At 42.2% G+C, this 23,448-nt stretch overlaps 1 protein-coding gene and 1 long non-coding RNA gene across 2 annotated transcripts in view; one reads left to right on the top strand and one right to left on the bottom strand.

Moving 5' to 3' along the window:
- The first annotated feature begins 245 nt into the window (after positions 1 to 245).
- Positions 246 to 23,448, top strand: part of LOC110502475 (E3 ubiquitin-protein ligase NEURL1) — a 72,758-nt gene continuing 49,555 nt past the window's right edge. Inside the window, exons 1-3 of the mRNA XM_021580511.3 lie at positions 246 to 858; positions 9,980 to 10,227; positions 10,727 to 11,048. Of these exons, the coding sequence (XP_021436186.3) occupies positions 744 to 858; positions 9,980 to 10,227; positions 10,727 to 11,048 (685 nt within the window). The 5' untranslated portion in view covers positions 246 to 743. The remainder of the gene's footprint in view (positions 859 to 9,979; positions 10,228 to 10,726; positions 11,049 to 23,448) is intronic.
- Positions 11,001 to 21,511, bottom strand: LOC149972521 (uncharacterized). Its single transcript, XR_016490972.1, has 3 exons — positions 21,373 to 21,511; positions 20,943 to 21,004; positions 11,001 to 11,041 (listed from the first exon to the last, which is right to left on the bottom strand). It is a non-coding gene; the product is annotated as an uncharacterized LOC149972521 (long non-coding RNA).

Here is a 23,448-nt window from a genome sequence, read left to right as displayed (position 1 = left end):
CAGTTTTCCACGGTAATTCAACGTCATCACCTTGATTACCTGTACTGGCGTCCACCTGTATATATATTGTTTTACTGCTGCTCTTTAATTACTTGTTACTTTTGATCTCTTCTTCGTATTTTTTTGAACTGCACTGTTGGTGAGGGGCTCGTAAGTAAGCATTTCACTGTAAAGTCTACCTGTTGCATTCGGCGCATGTGACTAATACAATCTGATTAGATTATTTTGGTTGAAGTGACGTTGAAACAACTCAACCCGTTTTTGCGCAGTGGGTATGATTTATGATGCCGGCCAACGGGGGACATGAGTGTATTGCTGGCTATGCACATTAGTCAGCCGTAAAATGACAAAATAATAATAGGGCCATCTTGCGGCCGTTTGGGCTACTTGCGCGGTAGATAAAAGTAACTTGGCGGAGTTTTTCTGCATTTTCCAAAGCTGTGTAGGTCATCCATATTTCTTATAGGCTGTTTCCTTCCTCTCAATGCATAACTTGTTTTTGGTCGGGCTAGGTTTGTTCATACGGTGATTTTTCGCGGACCTCAAAAGGAGTTGGAATTGTCCTTCGTTGAAGATATCGATAGCGCTAATGGTAATTACTGAAGATTCACCTTATGTGATTCTACGCTGCGGTGCTGCTATTGTATCCGATCGGCTGGGACAGCCACTACTCTCACGGAGGGTTAAGTGTTAGGACTTCTGTGAACCGGAGAGAACGAAATCGTGAATTATCCGATTATGTTATGTTGACAGCCAAGGAGCGCATGCCTCTGAATATTTTGTCTAACAAACCCAGAGAAGAGGAACTTGCCTTGTATTTAAACATGGGAGGTCAGATAACAAGAAATACCTTGTACGGTAAGGAGATTTTACATTTGAGGTGGAGGAATATTCGACTATAGATTGCATATATTTAGTAATCAAATCGTTGTTGATGTCAGAGGCTACAACGAAAACCTTGTAGCAGAAAGGGCAAATCGAGGATGATTATATATTGAGAGTTAAGGGTCAGTAATGCACACATTTGGAAAGAGTCTGCAAGAAAATTAGTGTAAGTTATGAATACTCAAGCTATGACTTCATGTGTAAATTGTATGTAAAATGCATGCAAACGTTATCACACTTATAGCAATGCAATATTTTGTTAGCCCAGAAACGTGCATGTAGTCTAGATCAAGAATGAACTTCGTATTTGCAATTTGGCTGATGGTATTTATACTTTCGGGAATAACACTCGACTTTGTTTCCCCATTAGGCCTACTAGCTGACAGATAGCTACATACTTCGAGAAGAAAATGTACTTATTATGACTTATCGCTCTGGATAAGTGTCTAAATGACAAATGTACATTATCTTTGGTTGACAAGTTGTTGTAATTATACAGCAACTGCCCCTTAAAACCAACTTCTCATTTGGAAAACAGCCTATGTGGCATAGATGAGTCAAACATTTATTCTACCGATACATTTACTGCGAAGTGTAAATAGGATAATTTGGTCGTTTTGAGACTTGTTTGTGACCGCATCACAACGTAAATGAAGGGTGTTATTTTTTGAAATGTTGCCTATAGCTGGCTTCACACAATGAATAATACATTCTGAGTGCAGCTGCACGTGATCTGATCATATTGCCTGTGTTAAATGTGTTGACTTGGAATATCCCTATGGGGCTAGTTAGGGACCATCGCCGTGACTTCAAACCAACTAAAATAGTGTGTGTATGTACATATCTCGCAACAATTTTACTGAGTTACAGTAAATCAATCAATTGAAATAAATTAATTAGGCCCTAATCTATTGATTTCACATGACTGGGCAGGGGTGCAGTCATGGGTAGGCCTTGAAGCGCATAGGCACACTCACTGGGCAGCCAGGACCAGCCAACAATAATATTTTGTTTCCCCACAAAAGGGCATTATTACAGTAAGAAATACTCCTCGGTTTCATCCAGCTGTCCAGGTGGCTGTTCTCAGAAGATCCCGCAGGTGAAGATGCCTGATGTGGAGGTCCTGGGCTTGCGTAGTTAGAGGTGGTTGCGAGGCCAGTTGGATGTACTGCCAAATTCTCTAAAATGACATTGGAGTTGGCTTTTAGTAGATAAATTAACTTTAAGGTCTCTGAAACAGCTCTGGTGGACATTCTTGCAGTCAGCATGCCAATTTCACACTCCCTCAACTTGAGACATCTGTGGCATTGTGTTGTGACAAACCTGCAAATTTTAGTGGCCTTTTGTCTCCAGCTCAAGGTGCACCTGTGTAATGATCATGCTGTTTAATCAGCTTCTTGATCTGCCACACCTGTCAGGTGGATGGATTATCTTGGCAAAGGAGAAATGCTCACTACCAGATATGTAAACAAATGTGTACAACATTTGAGTAAAATAAGGTTTTTGTGCATATGGGAAATGTCTGCAATCTTATTTCAACTCATGAAACATGGGACCAACACTTGTTGCGTTTCTGTTCAGTGTACAAATATTGAAAGCATTTAATGAGATCCAAAGGTGTACAACATGAAAATATTATGTCATTTATATTGTTTAATTTATTGACAGTCCCTAACTATCCCCTGAGATTGGAAAGCCTAAGTCAAACCAATTTTTGCCATGGTTGCACACCAGCTGGCTGAAGCTAATTGGTGAAATAATTTGTCTAACTCTTCCCACCTGCGAACACAGACAACCAACTCACGATTGAATTCAGTCAGTTCTTGATGGAGCAAATCTAACCCCTTTATTCAGGCTACTTTTGGCTAATGTCCAGGATAAAAATATGCACTTATGTGATGCTGCAAAACCAGTCTTCATTAAGGGGAGGCTATGCGTGTTTTGTTTTTTTATTAAATGAAATTGGGGTAGATGCTAATTGTTTGTTTTTATGTTTCTAAATACGAGATTCACCGGCAAAAAAGGAACATATCTTCTTCCATGGGCACTTCCGCTCTCAAAATCTATGCTATTATCAACTGTGTTACCATTAAGACTTACTTTTTGTGGGTCTTAACCTCTCTGGGATCGTTCGGGATGCTAGCTTCCCACCTCGCCAATAGCCAGTGAAATTGCAGGGCGCCAAATTCAAACAGCAATCTCATAATGAAAATTCCTCAAATATACAAGTATTATAAACCATTATAAGATAAACTTCTTGTTAATCCAGCCATTGTTTGATTTCAAAAAGGCTTTACGGAGAAAGCACACCATGCGATTATGTTAGGTCAGCACCTAGCCACAGAGAACCATACAGCCATTTTTCAACCAAGGAGAGGTGTCAGAAATAGCGTTAAAATTAATCACTAACCTTTGATCTGATGGCACTCCCAGGTCTCCATGTTAGACAAATGTTTGATAAAGTTAATCTTTGTCCAAATACCTCTTTTGTTCGCGCTTTTAGTCCAGTAATCCAAATGCAGATGAAAAGTCAAAAGTTCGCAGAAACATGTCAAACGATGTATATAATCAATCTGTAGGATGTTTTTATCATATATCTTCAATAATATTCCAACCGGACAATTCCATTGTCATTAGAAAGGAAAGAGAATGAGCGTCACGGCCACACGACTAAACTAAAGGCTTTCAGCCTGACCACTTGTTGAAACAGCTCTTATTCAATCCCCTTTCACAATAAAAGCCTGAAACAACTTTTAAAGACTGTTGACATCTACTGGAAGCCTTATGAAGTGCAATCTGACCCCATAGACACAGGATGTTGGATAGGCAATCACTTTTTTTTGCCTATCATATGAGTTCTGTTATACTCACAGACATTATTTTAACAGTTTTGGAAACTTTCGAGTGTTTTCTATCCAAACCTATATGCATATCCTAGCTTCTGGGCCTGAGTAACAGGCAATTTACTCTAGACACGCTTTTCATCCAAACTTCCCAATGCTGCCCCCTATTCCAATGAAGTTAAAACTGCTCACACTTGTTTTTAAGGACACATCTCAGATATTGCTACCCCTCCCACCTCAGCACAAGCGAGCTGATGATAGACAGGTAAATTGTCGAACCTGGCATTAGGGCTGGGAAATGCCAGTGCGCCAGTTTTTACATTGATACTTGTGCCACCTTAGCACCAGCTGAATGTAAAGCCCATAATTTGACATTAAATACAATATGGTTACTTGATTTGTTCTGACTTAATTTAAGACCATTGTTGTATATAGAGAACAATTCAACATTGTTAAAGTAGCCCAGGGATAGACATTTGAATTAGGCTTAGGCTGTATACTGTATACTGGGGTATGTGGAAAAAGCCACGGAATGGTTTTTCAATACCATCAATACCATTAAATATTTATTTTTTAAATATTTGTCACTACTTTAAGTAAATACCTGCAGTCAATTTGTACAATACGTTCACATTATTATGAATTGTATGGTAGTTTGTTTACAAGCACACAACGAGAGTCACTCACTGTTGTGCAGCATGCGCCAGGGTGATCTAATTACAGTATGTAATTCACAACTAGATAACTGTCTAAATGCTCTGCAGCTGTGCATTTGGTTTGCTAATCTAGTAGCTATCTAGCTAAGTGGTTAGCTTCTTCCAAAATGAAGCATTCGCTTGGTAACAGCAGAGACTCCCCATCTGGATCAAGAGCCTTTCTGGCTAATATTTTTTTTCTGCGTGCAGCAAACTGTGAGTAGCATTTTTGAGTTGCTTGTATAGTTTAGGTCAGAAACTGTACAAAATGTTTGCAATGCACTCGTTAGCATTCTCTATGGGATTTTACATGTACTTGTTAGCATTGCTGCTAACCTTCGGATTACAGTTTGAAAACGGCACCCCTTTTGTCCAGTGCAAGTATTACCTAAATATCCTGGTATGGCACAAGTTTGGTATGAAGGTCTGCCAAGCTGCATACTGCCCAAGCCTCATTTGAAGACCTCAAGGCACAAGTGTATACTTTAACAAATAAGCATTAAATGACAGTTCAGCCCAATCAATTCATTGGAGTTCTATTGGCAGCCACAACCTAAAAGAGTTTCACAAATAAACAAACTCTGTAAAAGCACATTTGGTTAATTTCCTGATAAAATGTCCTCTTCAAATTATGCTATATTTACATTCATGGATCAGGATACGGGAGTGTTTACCCACCACACAATATTTCTGCCTTGAAATTTAAGCAGCTGCAAATAGCCTGTGGTCTTAAATGCCTCATGATGCTCTGTTGCCAATATTAACACAGGAGGTTGCTGAGGGAAGGAAGGCTCATAATACCATTTGAAATGGTGTGAATGGAAACCATGTTTGATGTGTAAGATACCATTTCAATTTATTCCGTTCCAGCCATTACTTTGAGCCCGTCGTCCCCAATTTAATGTGCCACCGGCTGCCTGTGCTGCCTAATTGATTTGTTTCCTGGGTAGTCTGAAAAGCTCTTGACCCCTAGAAGATATGAGCTGATGAGCAAGAATAACTTTCTGTTCCTAAGGGCATGTCTAGATTAGGCTATGGACACACACGTATCTTTTATTAGGCATGCAAACATTCTCTATTTGTTGATCCTTAGACATTTTGCTTTTCAGTTTAGTGTTGACCTGCTCCCTCACAATTACTAATTAATACTGTCTGTAGGTTGGTAAAGGACTGCTATCTGTGACTGATATGTTAATTTGACAATCAGCTAAATGAAAGTCAAAAAAGAACATGAGCTACATATGCCTCATTCCCACAAATTTGTCTGAAAAATGCATTATTTGGGATGACCTAACCAGAAATATCTCCATGATAACTCGGTGTCCTTGGCATTGTTGTAATTATTTGATGAGAGATGGGGGGGGGGGGGGGGTTAACCAAGGGGAGTAGCCTAACTGTTGATTTAGAGCTTAGTGTTTTACAAAATGCCAGATGTAAGAAGTAGATTGAGTCAATTACAGCGGCATTGAAGGATGTATGTGTCAGAGCCGTTTATTACCCATGATGCATTCTTTAATTTACTACAAGTCAGATACGCCCCGCAGTAGCTTTGTAGTAGTTTTTCATTCCCTGTTATACACATTTGTGTTTCTGCTTGTTCAGGGAAATGTATACAATATGTTTTTGGGATTTCTATTTGCTGCTTCCTCTAACATGCCCAAAGCTTTGAATAGCACATTAAATGGCAATCCTATTTTCTTGCTCTTAGTCATTGACTTTGTTTTTCCTGATGACTGCCTGCAACATGTTCATAAAGACAGTCATTCATGCAGCCTTCATGCAATCAATTTAACATTAGGCACACCCAGAGATGTTGGGTTACACAAAGCTAACTGCTAGTCATCCTCATCATCACTACTGTGTCGCTTTCACCATCTCTCTGAGTATTTTAGCAGTCTTACGGTTCATCACCAAAGTTAATATCCTGGCTACCTATTCTTGTTAACTACCTTCTCAAGGGCCTTTGGAATCATGCATTTCACATTCATTAATGACTCATTAATTTCCTCCCACTTGTAACTATTGTAGGATGAAAACGTAACATGACTATAACTTACTGTTCACTGAAAGAGGGAAACGAGGTGCAACATACTTGGTTTAAGGATCTACAATCACGCCTTACAAGACCAATTAAATTAGCGCCTTGCTGGAAGCCCCACCTTCCGCAAGTGATAAGCATGAGGCTCGATTAATTCCTTCATTTTAATACCGCTCTTCACCGATCACAGGAACGGGCAGGGGCTAAACAGGTGTTGTACCTCGTTTCCCTCTTTCAGGGAACAGTAGTTATAGTCATAACGTTACCTTCCAGTCAGTCAACTTTAGTACAACATACTATGGGGAAATAATATCACGCCCTAAGCCGACCCACAACGAATACTAAATGAAATGGCCCATGGCAGACCACCCAGACCTGACCCTGCAAGATTGTGGAGGTCTGGGTATATCACACACAAGGTGCACTGCCTAGTGAATTTCTCCTGTTCCAGCTGGAGAGACGCTGCTAAGAGAGTGCCTGCCACGAGCTGGATTAGCTGAGGGATGCATCTTTCATGATCATCCTGCGGGGTACAACTGACACCATGGGAGCCTCCTGACAATAGGGGGTCTCACCCCTTGGCCAGGGTCTGTAGGCTTGACAGAGACACTCGACATGACCGATTAGGCTGTGAGATGCGTGGAAGTTGAGCGACTAGCACTCAGTGCTGGAAAGGCCGCAACAACAATAGCCCCAGGGGAACGTTTTCTATCACAGAAGTCATCATCCCCTGTAGGCGTAGGCACTGGTGAAAACACACTGCGTGACACAGATGAAATTGGGTTAATCAGAGGCAGAACCTGGGCACCCCCTATGGGGATAGAAAAGCGTGATTCACTGACTCGAGACCCAGAAACGGAATGTTCTGAGATGTAGTCGGAAAAGTTTTTTTTTCAGTTTCCTATGAAGCCTTGAGACTGAGTATGGGACACCAGCATGTATGTGTGTAACACTGCTTGCCACCAGCCTGTTGACTGTAATAGCCGGTGGCTCGTGAGCATTCTGAATTCATAGACTGAGATGCTTACTAGGGGACACAAGTTTTGAGCGGGGCGTAAAGTCCTGACCCATTTCCAGATCCAGGAAATACCAGCTGTACCAGCCGTCCTGTATCTGACATAGAAACCACTCGGATTGCCTGCGTCTGGAGACTGGAGGATATTCCCCCTCTCAAAACGGGCACTGAGGCCTTGAACAGTCAGTGTGATGACATCGTAGAAGCATGGGGGACGCGCAACAAATTTCAGATGGTACCCCGACATCACTATACGCATGATCCAGAGCAACACTGCGCATGTGTGCCATTTGGTTAGAGCAGTCAAGTGCCATCTGAAGGGGTGCCACATTGTGGACTGGGAGATTTGGTTATTTTTCCCTTTACATCACTCTCTAGCACCATGTGTCTGAATGTGGAGAAGGGACACTTCATTGATCCCACATGTGGAAGACACAACACTTCTGACACCCGTAAATACTGTGGAACTTTGGGTTGACACAACTATGTTTATGCACCAAGGTTTGCCTGAAGCATGGTCTAAGCTGGGTTCGGGGGCTCCGGCAATCAGTGATGAACTCTGATTGGCAGTGCCTCTTGGGTTATTCTGTCACAAGTGAATCACCCAACTTATTACTCTCATCATGGGGAGATTGACATACCCCTTGAGCCCTGTGAACACAATGGAATGTGGGGTAACAGAAGGGGCATCAAGCTTCCAAACTAAGTTGTGCTTCTGTGAGACTGTCAAGCCTGGATGAAGCCCAATCCCTTATTTTTTTATTTATTTAACTAGGCAAGTCAGTTACAAACAATTTTCTTATTTCTAATGACTGCCAAACCCAGACAACGCTGGGCCAATTGTGCGCCGCTCTATGGGACTCCCAATCAAGGCCGGATGTGATTCAGCCTGCATTTGAACCAGGGACTGTAGTGACACCTCTTGCACTGAGATGCAGTGCCTTAGGCCTCTGTGCTGCTCTGGAGCCAATGGACACAGGTGGCTCTGGCAATAGCTGACGTAGCACCCGTTTGGCCATAACGAAACGTGGGGGCACTGGCGTCACAAATGTTTTTGTGAAGGGGTGCACCGGTCACTCAGACCCGTGCTAAGGCCCCTCGCTCCTGGGGTTACCCAATCCAAGTGCTCGGAGACTGCTTCCCCATCAGAGGTTTCCTGCAAGCCCCACATTCCTCCAACTCCAGGAATTTGTAATAGGAATGGGATTGCCATAACGCTGGGGGGGGTAGATATGTATGATAAAGCCTCTAATCTTAGCTAGGCTAGCTGGCCTCTGACCACAGCACGGTCTGTTTAGAATAACCAAGCGACTTAACACTAGAAAAGCATACTAAACAAGATAACTACCCAAGCAATTCACCTTTAGGAAGCTGGAATAGCCAGCAGTAGCTAGCTCACCTCCGCGAGTTAGCTAACCTGGCTAGCACGCTATGCAGGGCATGTTAGCTAGCCTGGTCTCAAGTCTACATAGGACCGGATCACTGAGAAGGGACCAGGACCCTTCTGAGAAGATGTCAAGCGGTGCTTAACCAAGGCAGACACATGCGGCGAGAAGATACCCACAGAACCTTGTCACCCTCTCTCCTTTGAGTAGCCTCCCATAACCGGAAACAGAGCGCACAGGAGCCTGGAGACATAAGACTCCGCTGAGGTGCAGGCACCCGGGAGAGGAAGTCGCTATCAGAAACACCAAGCCCCCTAAAGAATGCTACACTATTCTCAAGAGAACCTGTGCCGAGGACAAGTAGGAGAACAGTGCCTCACACTTATCACCTGTGGAAGGCTGGGCTCCAGCGAGGTGTGGATTTCATTGGCCTTGTCAGGCGTGATTGTAGATCCTTAAACCGAAGTCGGGAGAGTGCTACTCCCCATAGTGTGTTGTACCGAAGTTGACTGACTGAAAGGGAACATCTGCCTGTTTTCCAAATGTTGACTGTTCTTGCCAGAGTATTATCATCAGTGCTAACTGCTGCTCTCAAAATCTGTTATTTTCTCATGTAGATATATTCAAGACTCATGACCAAACCAGTGCCAAATTGGCAAGATGTGGAATAGCAAAAAATATAGGCGTTGCAGGAAATTGCCTATTACAGAAATTACCTAATTTTGTATGAGTTTCTCGCAGCTGCACAATTCTTTCTGCTTACCAAGCAGCTCTTATCCTTATGTTTTTATCTAATGAGAAAATCGAGATGACTAACATAACTATATTTCATTTTGTTTGCACTCCTTGATATGATTTCTGAAAATGGAGCTTGAGTTAAATGCTTACTAAAGGAACATACACCCAGTCATCATCACACATTGAAGAAAGGAAGTGTTGATTGTGTGTGTACTGCTGATGCATTGCTATATTGACGTTGTGCATATTTATACAGTGGATGCCAGACAACAGCTGGAAATATTTAGGTTCCTATATTTTGTTCAGTAATACTTATCTGATCTCTTAAGTAATGTTCTTAGTTATATCTACAAACTCCCTCTATGCTTCCTGCTTTTCAGATTCTCTGGGTGGCTCCTTCCCCACCACGTCTCACCGCTGCCACCATAAGCCCACCAAGAGATGTCTGCCTATCCAGCAGTGTGGAGGCAGCAGGTCCTCCTTTCCACTGCTCTTCCACCCTAGTGCCAAGGGCTCCCAGATCGTCATGGACATGGCCCAGAGGACCGTCAAGAGACAGGCCAGTTTCTGCAACGCCATCACCTTCAGCAACCGGCCCATTGCCCTGTTCGAGCAGGTCCGCCTCAAGGTATGGACAGACTGGGAGGTGGACCATGTTTATAAGCAGATACTCTCATCTCTTTCTTTTAGTCTTAACTGTTTTCCATGAATGTTTTTGTTTGTCTCTCTCACTATGTATGTTGCCTTTATTACCCTGATTCTGTGTGGGCCAAAGCAGCATAGCAAACGTTTCCACTTCACCTATCAGTCCATCTATGTCTCGAAAGTGAAAGAGCATGGGAAGCATTGCCATGTGAGCCGTACTGTTATCTTACACGGCGAAAGCAGTGTAAATGGAGGTTTTAAATGAGGTGAGACAAGAATAGCCAGATGATAAACAGACATGTCTATTTTTGTTGTTGTTTACCATTTTGTTTGTCAAAGTTTTAACATATGGCCAACCAGAATGTGGAGTGATAAATCTTAGACAAACACGACTAATGGAATGGTTTTTAGGTTATTCACCAGCTTAACTCTCTTTTATCATGTTTTAAATGGTACAAACCTGTTTACCTGTTCTCCTCCAGATCACTAAGAAGCAGTGCTGCTGGAGCGGAGCCCTGCGTCTGGGCTTCACCTCCAAGGACCCATCCCGCATCAACCCAGACAACCTGCCTAAGTACGCCTGCCCAGACCTTGTCTCACAGAACGGATTCTGGGCCAAGGCCCTGCCCGAGGAGCTGTCCAATGAGGGCAACATCATCTCATTTTGGGTGGACAAGAAGGGCCGGGTCTTCTACCGTATCATTGACTCTATCCCCATACTGTTCTTCTGCGGGGTCCATGCCTCCGAGCCACTCTGGGCTCTCATAGACGTCTACGGCCTGACACGAGGGGTCCAGCTACTGGGTGAGTTTCACAAGGAGAAAGGACAGTGTAATGGTGGCTTATGATGCTCCTGGCCATACATTGTTCTGTCTGATTTGAGATTAGTTTACAATTCAAATTCATTTAGATGAATTTCCCATATTGATTAGTGATGGCAAGTGGTGGTTAAATGTTTAAAATGCTATGTGCCTGGTCTGTTTAAGTGCAGTTGGTGGTTTGGTGATGTCACTTTTTGTAATACTGCTCTACTTTTCCCATACACTATCATATCAAAATAGTCCATTTGAAAAAAGATGGGTTGCACAGTTGTTAGCATAACATAAATGCCACCATAGTGGAATTTGAGAACCCCCTGGGAATAGGGTTGCACTTTTTGGGGAATATTCAGAGGTGGAAACTTTCTGTGGGAATATATGGGAATTAACGGAAATATATGCTAATTAATATAGCATTTAAATGTAGATATTTTTTTGCATTGGATATATTTACCATATAACATGGAGACAGAAACATAAACATTTTACCTTATCATAAGTAGACATAATTGAAAATGATTAAATCCTTCCAATAGAATTAAAAATAAATAAAAAAATTGTAAAAAATTTAACTTGAATCAAATGAGTTGACTCTTCACATGGAATGATTTCACTGAACAACAAAAGAATGGGAATATTGAATGATCCACAATGATCCATCGCATCTCCCAAAAATGTTTTCAACATACAGTGCCTTGCGAAAGTATTCGGCCCCCTTGAACTTTGCGACCTTTTGCCACATTTCAGGCTTCAAACATAAAGATATAAAACTGTATTTTTTTGTGAAGAATCAACAACAAGTGGGACACAATCATGAAGTGGAACGACATTTATTGGATATTTCAAACTTTTTTAACAAATCAAAAACTGAAAAATTGGGCGTGCAAAATTATTCAGCCCCCTTAAGTTAATACTTTGTAGCGCCACCTTTTGCTGCGATTACAGCTGTAAGTCGCTTGGGGTATGTCTCTATCAGTTTTGCACATCGAGAGACTGACATTTTTTCCCATTCCTCGTTGCAAAACAGCTCGAGCTCAGTGAGGTTGGATGGAGAGCATTTGTGAACAGCAGTTTTCAGTTCTTTCCACAGATTCTCGATTGGATTCAGGTCTGGACTTTGACTTGGCCATTCTAACACCTGGATATGTTTATTTTTGAACCATTCCATTGTAGATTTTGCTTTATGTTTTGGATCATTGTCTTGTTGGAAGACAAATCTCCGTCCCAGTCTCAGGTCTTTTGCAGACTCCATCAGGTTTTCTTCCAGAATGGTCCTGTATTTGGCTCCATCCATCTTCCCATCAATTTTAACCATCTTCCCTGTCCCTGCTGAAGAAAAGCAGGCCCAAACCATGATGCTGCCACCACCATGTTTGACAGTGGGGATGGTGTGTTCAGCTGTGTTGCTTTTACGCCAAACATAACGTTTTGCATTGTTGCCAAAAAGTTCAATTTTGGTTTCATCTGACCAGAGCACCTTCTTCCACATGTTTGGTGTGTCTCCCAGGTGGCTTGTGGCAAACTTTAAACAACACTTTTTATGGATATCTTTAAGAAATGTCTTTCTTCTTGCCACTCTTCCATAAAGGCCAGATTTGTGCAAAATATGACTGATTGTTGTCCTATGGACAGTCTCCCACCTCAGCTGTAGATCTCTGCAGTTTATCCAGAGTGATCATGGGCCTCTTGGCTGCATCTCTGATCAGTCTTCTCCTTGTATGAGCTGAAAGTTTAGCGGGACGGCCAGGTCTTGGTAGATTTGCAGTGGTCTGATGCTCCTTGGGATGTTTAAAGCTTGGGAAATCTTTTTGTATCCAAATCCGGCTTTAAACTTCTTCACAACAGTATCTCGGACCTGCCTGGTGTGTTCCTTGTTCTTCATGATGCTCTCTGCGCTTTTAACGGACCTCTGAGACTATCACAGTGCAGGTGCATTTATACGGAGACTTGATTACACACAGGTGGATTGTATTTATCATCATTAGTCATTTAGGTCAACATTGGATCATTCAGAGATCCTCACTGAACTTCTGGAGAGAGTTTGCTGCACTGAAAGTAAAGGGGCTGAATAATTTTGCACGCCCAATTTTTCAGTTTATGATTTGTTAAAAAAGTTTGAAATATACAATAAATGTCGTTCCACTTCATGATTGTGTCCCACTTGTTGTTGATTCTTCACAAAAAAATACAGTTTTATATCTTTATGTTTGAAGCCTGAAATGTGGCAAAAGGTCGCAAAGTTCAAGGGGGCCGAATACTTTCGCAAGGCACTGTATATCTGTAAAATGATAGTCTAGAAACTAAAGCTTTGGTTGTCTTCCTCTCAGACTTCCATGTCTTCTCCCTGGACCTCCTCAATGTCTACCTCTAAGGCCTCATCTTGTTGCTTGTTGTGACTGTAAGGCCTAATCCTCACTTTCCAACCTTATTGAGGATGGCTCGTTGCCAGGATCAAAATGCCTCACATTTTTCAACCCTTGTATCGGTCAGCCTGTTGAGTGCTTTGGTTTGTGTTTCTTCCCATACAAGGACCAGTTGCTCTCTGAGGCGGCTAATGTTTGTGGGATTTGGAGGATGATTGAGGCAACAGGGGAACGAGCCTCAGATCCACAAAGCCCCTTCCACCAAGTGGCTGATAAGTTATGTTGGCACGACTGCCATATTGCATCTCCATCCCAAAGCCCTTGCTTGGAAGTGTACTTCGCCAGACTGCCAAGAACCTTGCCCTCTTCCAGGCCAAGGTGGCGAGGCACTGTAGTAATGACACCATAGGCCTTGTTGATCTCTGCACCAGACAGGATTCTCTTACCAGCATACTTGGGGTCCAACATGTATGCTGCGTGTATGGGCTTCAGGCAGAAGTCTTCATGTTTTTTGATGTATTTCAGAACTGAAGTTTCCTCTGCTTGGAGCAACAGTGAAATGGGTAGGGCACTACATATTTATTCTCTTACATCTGCAAGCAGACTCTGAACATCAGACAGGATGTCATTGTCGCCCTCAATCTGTGCAACTTCTACATGTTTTAGGCTGCTTACCGCTCTCTCCCAAAATACATCATCCAGGAGGATCCTCTTGATGGGGCTGTCCATATCGGCAGACTGTGATGTCCCCTCCAGGAGACTGTCAAACATGATGACAACACCAGCTTCAATGTGGTGCTCTTATTCTACTCACTTTGCTTGGTGAGATTGCTGCAATAACTTGATGACCCTTCACATACCTAACCATTTCCTTGGCTCTCTTGTAGAGTGTTTTCAGTGCCATGATGTCCTTGAGGAGCAGATTTAATGTGTGAGCAGCGCAGCCAATGGGGTGATGTGAGGGTAGGACTCCTCCACTTTAGACCAAGCAGCCTTCATGTTCGCAGCATTGTCTGTCACCAGTGCCATTACCTTCTGTGGTCCAATGTCATTGATGACTGCCTTAATCTCATCTGTGTGACGACCCTCCCACTCTGTCTGCCGTATTCTCTCTTTGTTCTTGTTTCCTTATTAGGATGCTGGTGGGCGGAGTTGGGAGAGTCGTCAGCTACATGGGAAACACCTGGGCCAGGTGTGTCCCAGGATAATTAGACCTCTTCCACATTCATGGAGGAGACTCTCTCCATGCAGACACCTTTGTAGATTGTGTTGTGGTTATTGGTGGCCGTTTATTTGGACACCTTTCAACATCCTGCATTATCACATTCATGCATGCAAAACACTCACTTACACTACTGATTACACACACCGTTGTATATTTTCCTTAGTTGCTTTAGTTAATAACTTAGTTAATATTTTGTTACTCCTTATCTCCACGTTGTCTCCCTTTGTTACGGGCTTTGAGCCGGTTCGTGACAAGTGGAGGCTCATCCGGGATCTTTGAACTATTGGTTTTGGAGACCGTGGAGGTACGTGTTTGGTTTGCATATTGTGTTTGAGTTTGATAGGCGCAGTATTGGTTGCCTTTGTTGTTTGGTTTGTGTGCTGCTTTGGAGAGAGATAATGGTTAGTTTCCAGGCCCTGCCTAGCCTGGAAACTCTTGTTCTACTTTCTGTTTGGAAGTCAGTCTGAGGTGAGTAAATCGGCTGTGTACCTCGGTAGGAGATTTGTGTAGGGTAGTGGAACTTGCTACCCGGAGCTATAGCTTTTTTCCCCTGATAGGCTTAGCGACGTGTTTCAATTTTGGACATGTTGGGCATGGTTAAATGTTTGTTATTTTTGTGTGGTGTCTGTGGACTGAGCAGTTGTCTCGGGGGCACATCCGTGGCTTGGTGGAATTTGCCAGCATGCTGGGGAGTTCTCTTTCCTTGCCAGCGGGCTACAGTGCGTAAATACCCACCGCAAATCTGCACGAAGACTAGGGTTGAGTTATTGTAGGTTTTGGGGTTTCTGTGTCGTTGTTCCGGGGCCCTTGTTGGTCCCCGGTTTTATGAGGGGGGGAATGTGACGACCCTCCCACTCTGTCTGCCGTATTCTCTCTTTGTTCTTGTTTCCTTATTAAGATGCCGGTGGGCGGAGTTGGGAGGGTCGTCAGCTACATGGGAAACACCTGGGCCAGGTGTGTCCCAGGATAAATAGACCTCTTCCACATTCATGGAGGAGACTCTCTCCATGCAGACACCTTTGTAGATTGTGTTGTGGTTCTTGGTGGCCTTTTGTATCTCATCTCTCTTCTGTGGTGCTCAGGGTGATTGTCATTTCTCTGGTTGTGGTCTGATGTGCTCAGCAGAGGGGTTGAGCAAGATTATTTACTTGACTATCGTGTCTCATGTACACAAGTTCATTCGCTTTCCATCAGAGGACCTGTTAGAATTATGTACTAAAGAACAGCTGTTGAAGATCGCTGAACACTACAAGGTTAAATTATTGAAATTAGTGAAATTCTGTTTCGTTGGAAGTGACTATGAATCGTTGGAAGTGACTATGAATCGTTGTGAGTTGTAAAAATTAAGAAGCACCCTGATGTTCTTTTCGTTGGAGTTTGTAGCTGTTGTGGTCTTTTGTGCCATGTTCCTGAATGTTTACGTGACTGACCATTGGTTGGGGTTGTCATGTTCTGTCTTTCCTGTCTGTTCCCTCCTGGTCTTGTGTTCTTCTTTCCTCTTAAATATTGCTTCCTATGCGCAAAGGTTGCTGAGGTCTGGGGAGGAGGAGGAGGAGGTTGGTTGGTGCAGGTGGAGGTGTGAACACATAACCCCTCATCAATTTGGGACGCAGAGGCTGTGTCAATTTGGGACGCAGAGGCTGTGTCAATTTGGGACGCAGAGGCTGTGTCAATTTGGGACGCAGAGGCTGTGTCAATTTGGGACGCAGAGGCTGTGTCAATTTGGGACGCAGAGGCTGTGTCAATTTGGGACGCAGAGGCTGTGTCAATTTGGGACGCAGAGGCTGTGTCAATTTGGGACGCAGAGGCTGTGTCAATTTGGGACGCATAGGCTGTGTCAATTTGGGACGCAGAGGCTGTGTCAATTTGGGACGCAGAGGCTGTGTCAATTTGGGACGCAGAGGCTGTGTTGTTGTTCTGGGGCCCTTGTTGGTCCCCGGTTTTATGGGGGGGAATGTGACGACCCTCCCACTCTGTCTGCCGTATTCTCTCTTTGTTCTTGTTTCCTTATTAAGATGCCGGTGGGCGGAGTTGGGAGGGTCGTCAGCTACATGGGAAACACCTGGGCCAGGTGTGTCCCAGGATAAATACACCTCTTCCACATTCATGGAGGAGACTCTCTCCATGCAGACACCTTTGTAGATTGTGTTGTGGTTCTTGGTGGCCTTTTGTTTGTTTGCTTGGACACCTTTCAACACCCTGCATTATCACATTCATGCATGCAAAACACTCACTTACACTACTGATTACTGATTACACACACCATTGTATATATTCCTTAGTTGCTTTAGTTAATAAATATATATTTTGTTACTCCTTATCTCCACGTTGTCTCCCTTTGTTACGGGCTTTGAGCCGGTTCGTGACATCTGCAATGTAGAGACCAATGTGTCTGTTGTGTCTGGGCTCTTGTCGAATACTGGTTGAGGGGTGGAGATGATGTAGTTTGTTATTCCTTGCCCACAAACATTCGACCACCCATCAGAGATGATTGCAATACAGTCTGCTTTCTCTATAATTTGCTTGACCTTCACTTGAACTCCATGGGACTCTGCACCAGCAAATGAGTAGATAAACCATGTCTGGTTGTAAGGGTGTATGCTGGGTGACGAACATTCAGAAATCTCTTCCAATACACATTGCCTGTGAGCATCAGAAGTGAACCAGTTGCATACACAGCTCGAGCAAGACCTCCATTGAGTCAAAAACTTCTGATTCCAGGCGGAACATGAGCTGTTGCTATAGATAAGGTGTCTGATTCATAATTTTCACCTCGAATAGAAGTAGTGGGACTTTTGTCAGAGGTTGCTTGTTGTGAGTGCCAAGGGAACATTATGCACTTGGCCAGATGATTCTGAATCTTTGTTGCTTCTTCACATATGATTTGGCACAGTATTTGCAAATGTACACAGCTTTTCCTTCTACATTAGCTGCAGTGAAATGTCTCCACACATCAGATAGTGCCTGAGACATTTTCCTGTAAAAATGAGGGGGGACGGACGACAAATACAATTCCATGTGCAGATAAATAGTTAGTTAGATTAACCTGTTAGATCTCTAGGGGCGCTATTTCATTTTTGGATAAAAAACGTTCCCGTTTTAAGCGCGATATTTTGTCACGAAAAGATGCTCGACTATGCATACAGTTTTGGAAAGAAAACACTCTGAAGTTTCAGAATCTGCAAAGATTTTGTCTGTAAGTGCCCCAGAACTCATTCTACAGGCGAAACCAAGATGATGCATCAACCAGGAATTAGCAGAATTTCTGAAGCTCTGTTTTCCATTGTCTCCTTATATGGCTGTGATTGCCATAGGAATGAGCCTACACTTTCTGTCGTTCGCCCAAGGTCTTAGCAGCATTGTGACGTATTTCTAGGCATATCATTGGAAGATTGACCATAAGAGACTACATTTTCCAAGTGTCCGCCTGGTGTCCTGCGTGGAATTCGGTGCGCAATTGCCAGCTGCTCGTACTTTTCCATTTGATATAGGGGAGAAACCATGTGTCCAAGAACGATGTATCAATGAAGAGATATGTGAAAAACACCTTGATGATTGATTCTAAACAACGTTTGCCATGTTTTCAGTCGATATTATGGAGTTAATTTGGAAAAAAGTTCGCGTTTTGAGGACTGAATTTTCAGATTTTTTTTGGTAGCCAAATGTGATGTATAAAACGGAGCTATTTCTAATACACAAAGAAAAACTGAGCATCTGCTATCTAACTGAGAGTATCCTCATTGAAAACATCAGAAGTTCTTCAAAGGTAAATGATTTTATTTGAAGGCTTTTATGTTTTTGTTGAAATGTTGCGTGCTGGATGCTAACGCTAATGCTAAATGCTAACGCTAAATGCTAACGCTAGCTAGCTACTTTTACACAAATGATTGTTTTCCTATGGTTGAGAAGCATATTTTGAAAATCTGAGATGACAGTGTTGTTTACAAAAGGCTAAGCTTGAGAGATGGCATATTTATTTAATTTCATTTGCGATTTTCATGAATAGTTAACGTTGTGTTATGCTAATGAGCTTGCTGATAGATTTACACAATCCTGGATACAGGGGTTTTTTCATAGCTAAACGTGACGCAGAAAACGGAGCAATTTGTCCTAAACAAATAATCTTTCAGGAAAAACTGAACATTTGCTATCTGAGAGTCTCCTCATTGAAAACATCTGAAGTTCTTCAAAGGTAAATGATTTTATTTGAATGCTTTTCTGTTTTTTTGTGTAAATGTTGCCAGCTGAATGCTAATGCTAAATGCTACGTTAGCCATCAATACTGTTACACAAATGCTTGTTTTGCAATGGTTGAGAAGCATATTTTGAAAATCTGAGATGACAGTGTTGTTAACAAAGGCTAAGCTTGAGAGCTAGCATATTTATTTCATTTCATTTGCGATTTTCATGAATAGTTAACGTTGCGTTATGGTAATGAGCTTGAGTCTGTATTCACGATCCCGGATCCGGGATGGGGAGATCAGAAAGGTTAACCATTCTGGCGCAGACGTTCCGCTAGCGACCCACCTTGACAACATCCGGTGACATTGCAGAGCGCCAAATTCAAAATACAGAAATAGTCATAAAGATTCATAAAAAATACAAGCGTTATACATCGGTTTAAAGATTAAGTTATTTTTAATCCAGCCGCTTTGTCAGATTTCAAAGTCTTTACTGCGAAAGCCTACCATGCGATTATCTGAGGGCAGTGCACCGCACACAAAAGCATGAAAAACATTTTCCAACCAAACGGATGCATCACGAAAGTCAAAAATAGCGATAAAATAAATTGTTTAGCTTTGAAGATCTTCATCCTTTTGCAATCCCAAAGGTCTCAGTTACACAATGAATGGTCGTTTTGTTCGATGAAATCCTTTATATCCCCAAAATTTTGAAATATACCTGTTCCAATTCGCCCAATATGCCTACAAAGGATCTAATAAGTTACCTGTAAACTTGGTCCAAACATTTTAAACATTTTGTAAAATCCAACTTCCAGGTACCCTAAAATGTAAAGAATCGCTAAAAGTTAAGATGGAATAAACTGTTTCCAATACCGGAGAAAAACCACACGGAGCGCGCTCTCATTCACACGCACCAAAAGTGCCTGACACTTAGAAAGCATACGACTACTTCTTAATTTTTCAACAACAAAAATATTGAACAATTTCTAAAGACTGTTGACATCTAGCGGAAGCCATATGAACTGCAATCTGGGTCCTAGAAATTCGGCTTCCCCATAGAAAAGCATTGGAAAATCCAATGACCTAAAAAAAAAAAAAAAAAGAATCCTGGATGGATTGTCCTTGGGGTTTTGCCTGCCAAATCAGTTCCATTATACTCACAGACATTATTTTAACAGTTTTAGAAACTTTTGTGTTTTCTATCCAATACTACCATGCATATCCTAGCTTCTGGACCTGAGGAACAGGCAGTTTACGTTGGGCACCTCAGTCATCCAAACTTTCGAATTCTGCCCCCTATCCCTAAGAAGTTTTAAACAACTCCTTTGTAAGATAAATGTTTGAAAATGAAACGTGTATGGAAACCGGTGAATTAACAGTCCTCAGTTAGCAGGCTCAAGCAAGCTAAAACATACATGGTAGCAAAAACGAACTAGCAGAAATTGTTAACAAGTTTGAAATGATTTGCTGTAGGTTACTATTTACTAGTTAACAAAAAAGCATCTGTCATATCAAATATATTCACCCAACCCAGTGTTGTAATCAAAACTTACCAGAAAGCATTGGCTCAGACACTGTAGTAGTGTGGGCTCAATAGCATCTCATTAGTGTGCAAGCTCTTGAGAATCCGCCGTACATGTGTTGAAGAGTGCACTGCACGTGATGAAAGAATGCACTTTGCATGCAGAGGGTTGCAATTCCATTGACTTGGGGATACTTTAACCAAAATATGCCACAAGACCCAGATTTGCCTTGTGTATCCCACAAAAAAAAGGTTCACTGTTATAAGCTAAACTTTTTGATCACTTTAACCTTTCTGATCTCCCCATCCCGGATCCGGGTTCGTGAATACAGACTCAAGCTCATTACCATAACGCAACGTTAACTATTCATGAAAATCGCAAATGAAATGAAATAAATATGCTAGCTCTCAAGCTTAGCCTTTTGTTAACAACACTGTCATCTCAGATTTTCAAAATATGCTTCTCAACCATTGCAAAACAAGCATTTGTGTAACAGTATTGATGGCTAACGTAGCATTTAGCATTAGCATTCAGCTGGCAACATTTACACAAAAAAACAGAAACGCATTCAAAAAAATCATTTACCTTTGAAGAACTTCAGATGTTTTCAATGAGGAGACTCTCAGATAGCAAATGTTCAGTTTTTCCTGAAAGATTATTTGTTTAGGACAAATCGCTCCGTTTTCTGCGTCACGTTTAGCTATGAAAAAACCCCTGTATCCAGGATTGTGTAAATCTATCAGCAAGCTCATTAGCATAACACAACGTTAACTATTTATGAAAATCGCAAATGAAATGAAATAAATATGCCATCTCTCAAGCTTAGCCTTTTGTAAACAACACTGTCATCTCAGATTTTCAAAATATGCTTCTCAACCATAGGAAAACAATCATTTGTGTAAAAGTAGCTAGCTAGAGTTAGCATTTCGCGTTAGCATTTAGCGTTAGCATTAGCGTTAGCATCCAGCACGCAACATTAACAAAAACAGAAAAGCCTTCAAATAAAATCATTTACCTTTGAAGAACTTCTGATGTTTTCAATGAGGATACTCTCAGTTAGATAGCAGATGCTCAGTTTTTCCAAAAAGATTCCTTGTGTATTAGAAATAGCTCCGTTTTATACATCACATTTGGCTACCAAAAAAAATCCATAAATTCAGTCCTCAAAACGCAAACTTTTTTCCAAATTAACTCCATAATATCGACTGAAAACATGGCAAACGTTGTTTAGAATCAATCATCAAGGTGTTTTTCACATATCTCTTCATTGATACATCGTTCTTGGACACATGCTTTCTCCCCTGAATCAAATGGTAAAGTGGAAGCAGCTGGCAATTGCGCACCGAATTCGACGCAGGACACCAGGCGGACACTTGGAAAATGTAGTCTCTTATGGTCAATCTTCCAATGATATGCCTACAAATACGTCACAATGCTGCTAAGACCTTGGGCGAACGACAGAAAGTGTAGGCTCATTCGTTGCGCAATCACAGCCATATAAGGAGAGAATGGAAAACAGAGCTTCAGAAATTCTGCTAATTCCTGGGTGATGCATCATCTTGGTTTCGCCTGTAGAATGAGTTCTGGGGCACTTACAGACAAAATCTTTGCAGATTCTGAAACTTCAGAGTGTTTTCTTTCCAAAACTGTCAAGAATATGCATAGTCGAGCATCTTTTCGTGACAAAATATCGCGCTTAAAACGGGAACGTTTTTTATCCAAAAATGAAATAGCGCCCCTAGAGCTCTAAGAGGTTAAGCAAAATTCCCCAAATTCCAGGGCTTATTCCCAGAAAGTTTCCGACCCTTTGCAACCCTACCTGGGAAACAAGGCATCTATTCCGAAATGTTAACCATTCTGTTTGATGGGTTTACCGCAAACAGTTTAAACTCATTTCAAGAAAACGTTTCACAGCCAACAGATTTTGCAAAGTAGAAACTATAAAAATAAATATTTCAAGTTGAAGAGATATTTGTTAAGATTTGTAGTTGGCCTCCCGGGTGGTGCTGCGGTCTAAGGCAGTGCTAGAGGCATCCTTACAGATCCGTGTTCAATCGCGGGCTGTGTCACAGACCCACGAGGCGGTGCAGAATTTGGCTCCGCGTCGCCCGGTGTAGGGGAGGGTTTGACCGGCTGAGATGTGCTTGTACCATGGTGCTCTAGCGACTCATAATGGTGGCCAGCTGTACAGCGTTTCCTCTGACACATTGGTGAGGCTGGCTTCCGGGTTAAGCGAGCAGTACGGCTTGGCAGTGTTGTGTTTCGGAGGACGCATGGCTCTCAATCTTCACCTCCCCTAAGTCCTTACTGGAGTTGCAGCGATGGGACAAGACTGTAACTACCAATTGGATATCACGAAATTGGGGAGGAAAAGGGGTTAAAGGTACCATTTAAAAAAGAGACTTGTAGTTAATGTTATTACCAGTATCTGAAGTTTTAACCAGCTCTCAAACTGAGTGTCTGAGTAGCCCTTTCTACTCACAGCTCTTGTCATCCCGTATACGGTTTATAAATGGAAGATTTTTTTTCAATGATATGCACCTAAATTGGAACGCAGTGGCTGTACAGTAACATGCTATACATGACGTCAGAGCTCTGGTTCTCCACTTCAAAATGCTGTATGGGTTTTGACTGACAGCCATAATAAACCTGAGCACCGCACGTGACAAAAAGATGCCCCCATCCCTCTCACTAATTGGGCTACTTTTGCTGTAAATCGAGAGGAGTATTATTATTATTTTTCTGAAAGATGAGACATTGAGGATTATAATAAATACTGCTTTGATGTCATTCAAGCAAATCACACACCCGGGGATCCAAATGTTCACATTTCAAACTGGCTAATATTGGCTAGCTTGTTAGCTACTTCCATACACATAATGAGAGAACACCTCACTCCGACCATTTTACTCGCCCTAGCAGAGCTGGTTATCTAGAGCGTTGGTGACTAACTGCTGGCAACAATTTAATTATGCTTTTTTGCCGACCATTTACTGATACCGGCCATATTAAACAGGTGTTTTTGTAAATTCATCAGTTATTCTGCGCTCTCTGGCACCCTCTGAGAGTGCTTTGAAATTGGGGTAGGTGG

This window comes from Oncorhynchus mykiss, chromosome 23 (assembly GCF_057628025.1).
Source record: "Oncorhynchus mykiss isolate SJ-2025 chromosome 23, ASM5762802v1, whole genome shotgun sequence".
Taxonomy (NCBI): domain Eukaryota; kingdom Metazoa; phylum Chordata; class Actinopteri; order Salmoniformes; family Salmonidae; genus Oncorhynchus; species Oncorhynchus mykiss.
Note: the sequence above shows the minus strand (reverse complement) of the source record. Positions and strands in the feature narration are given on the sequence as shown.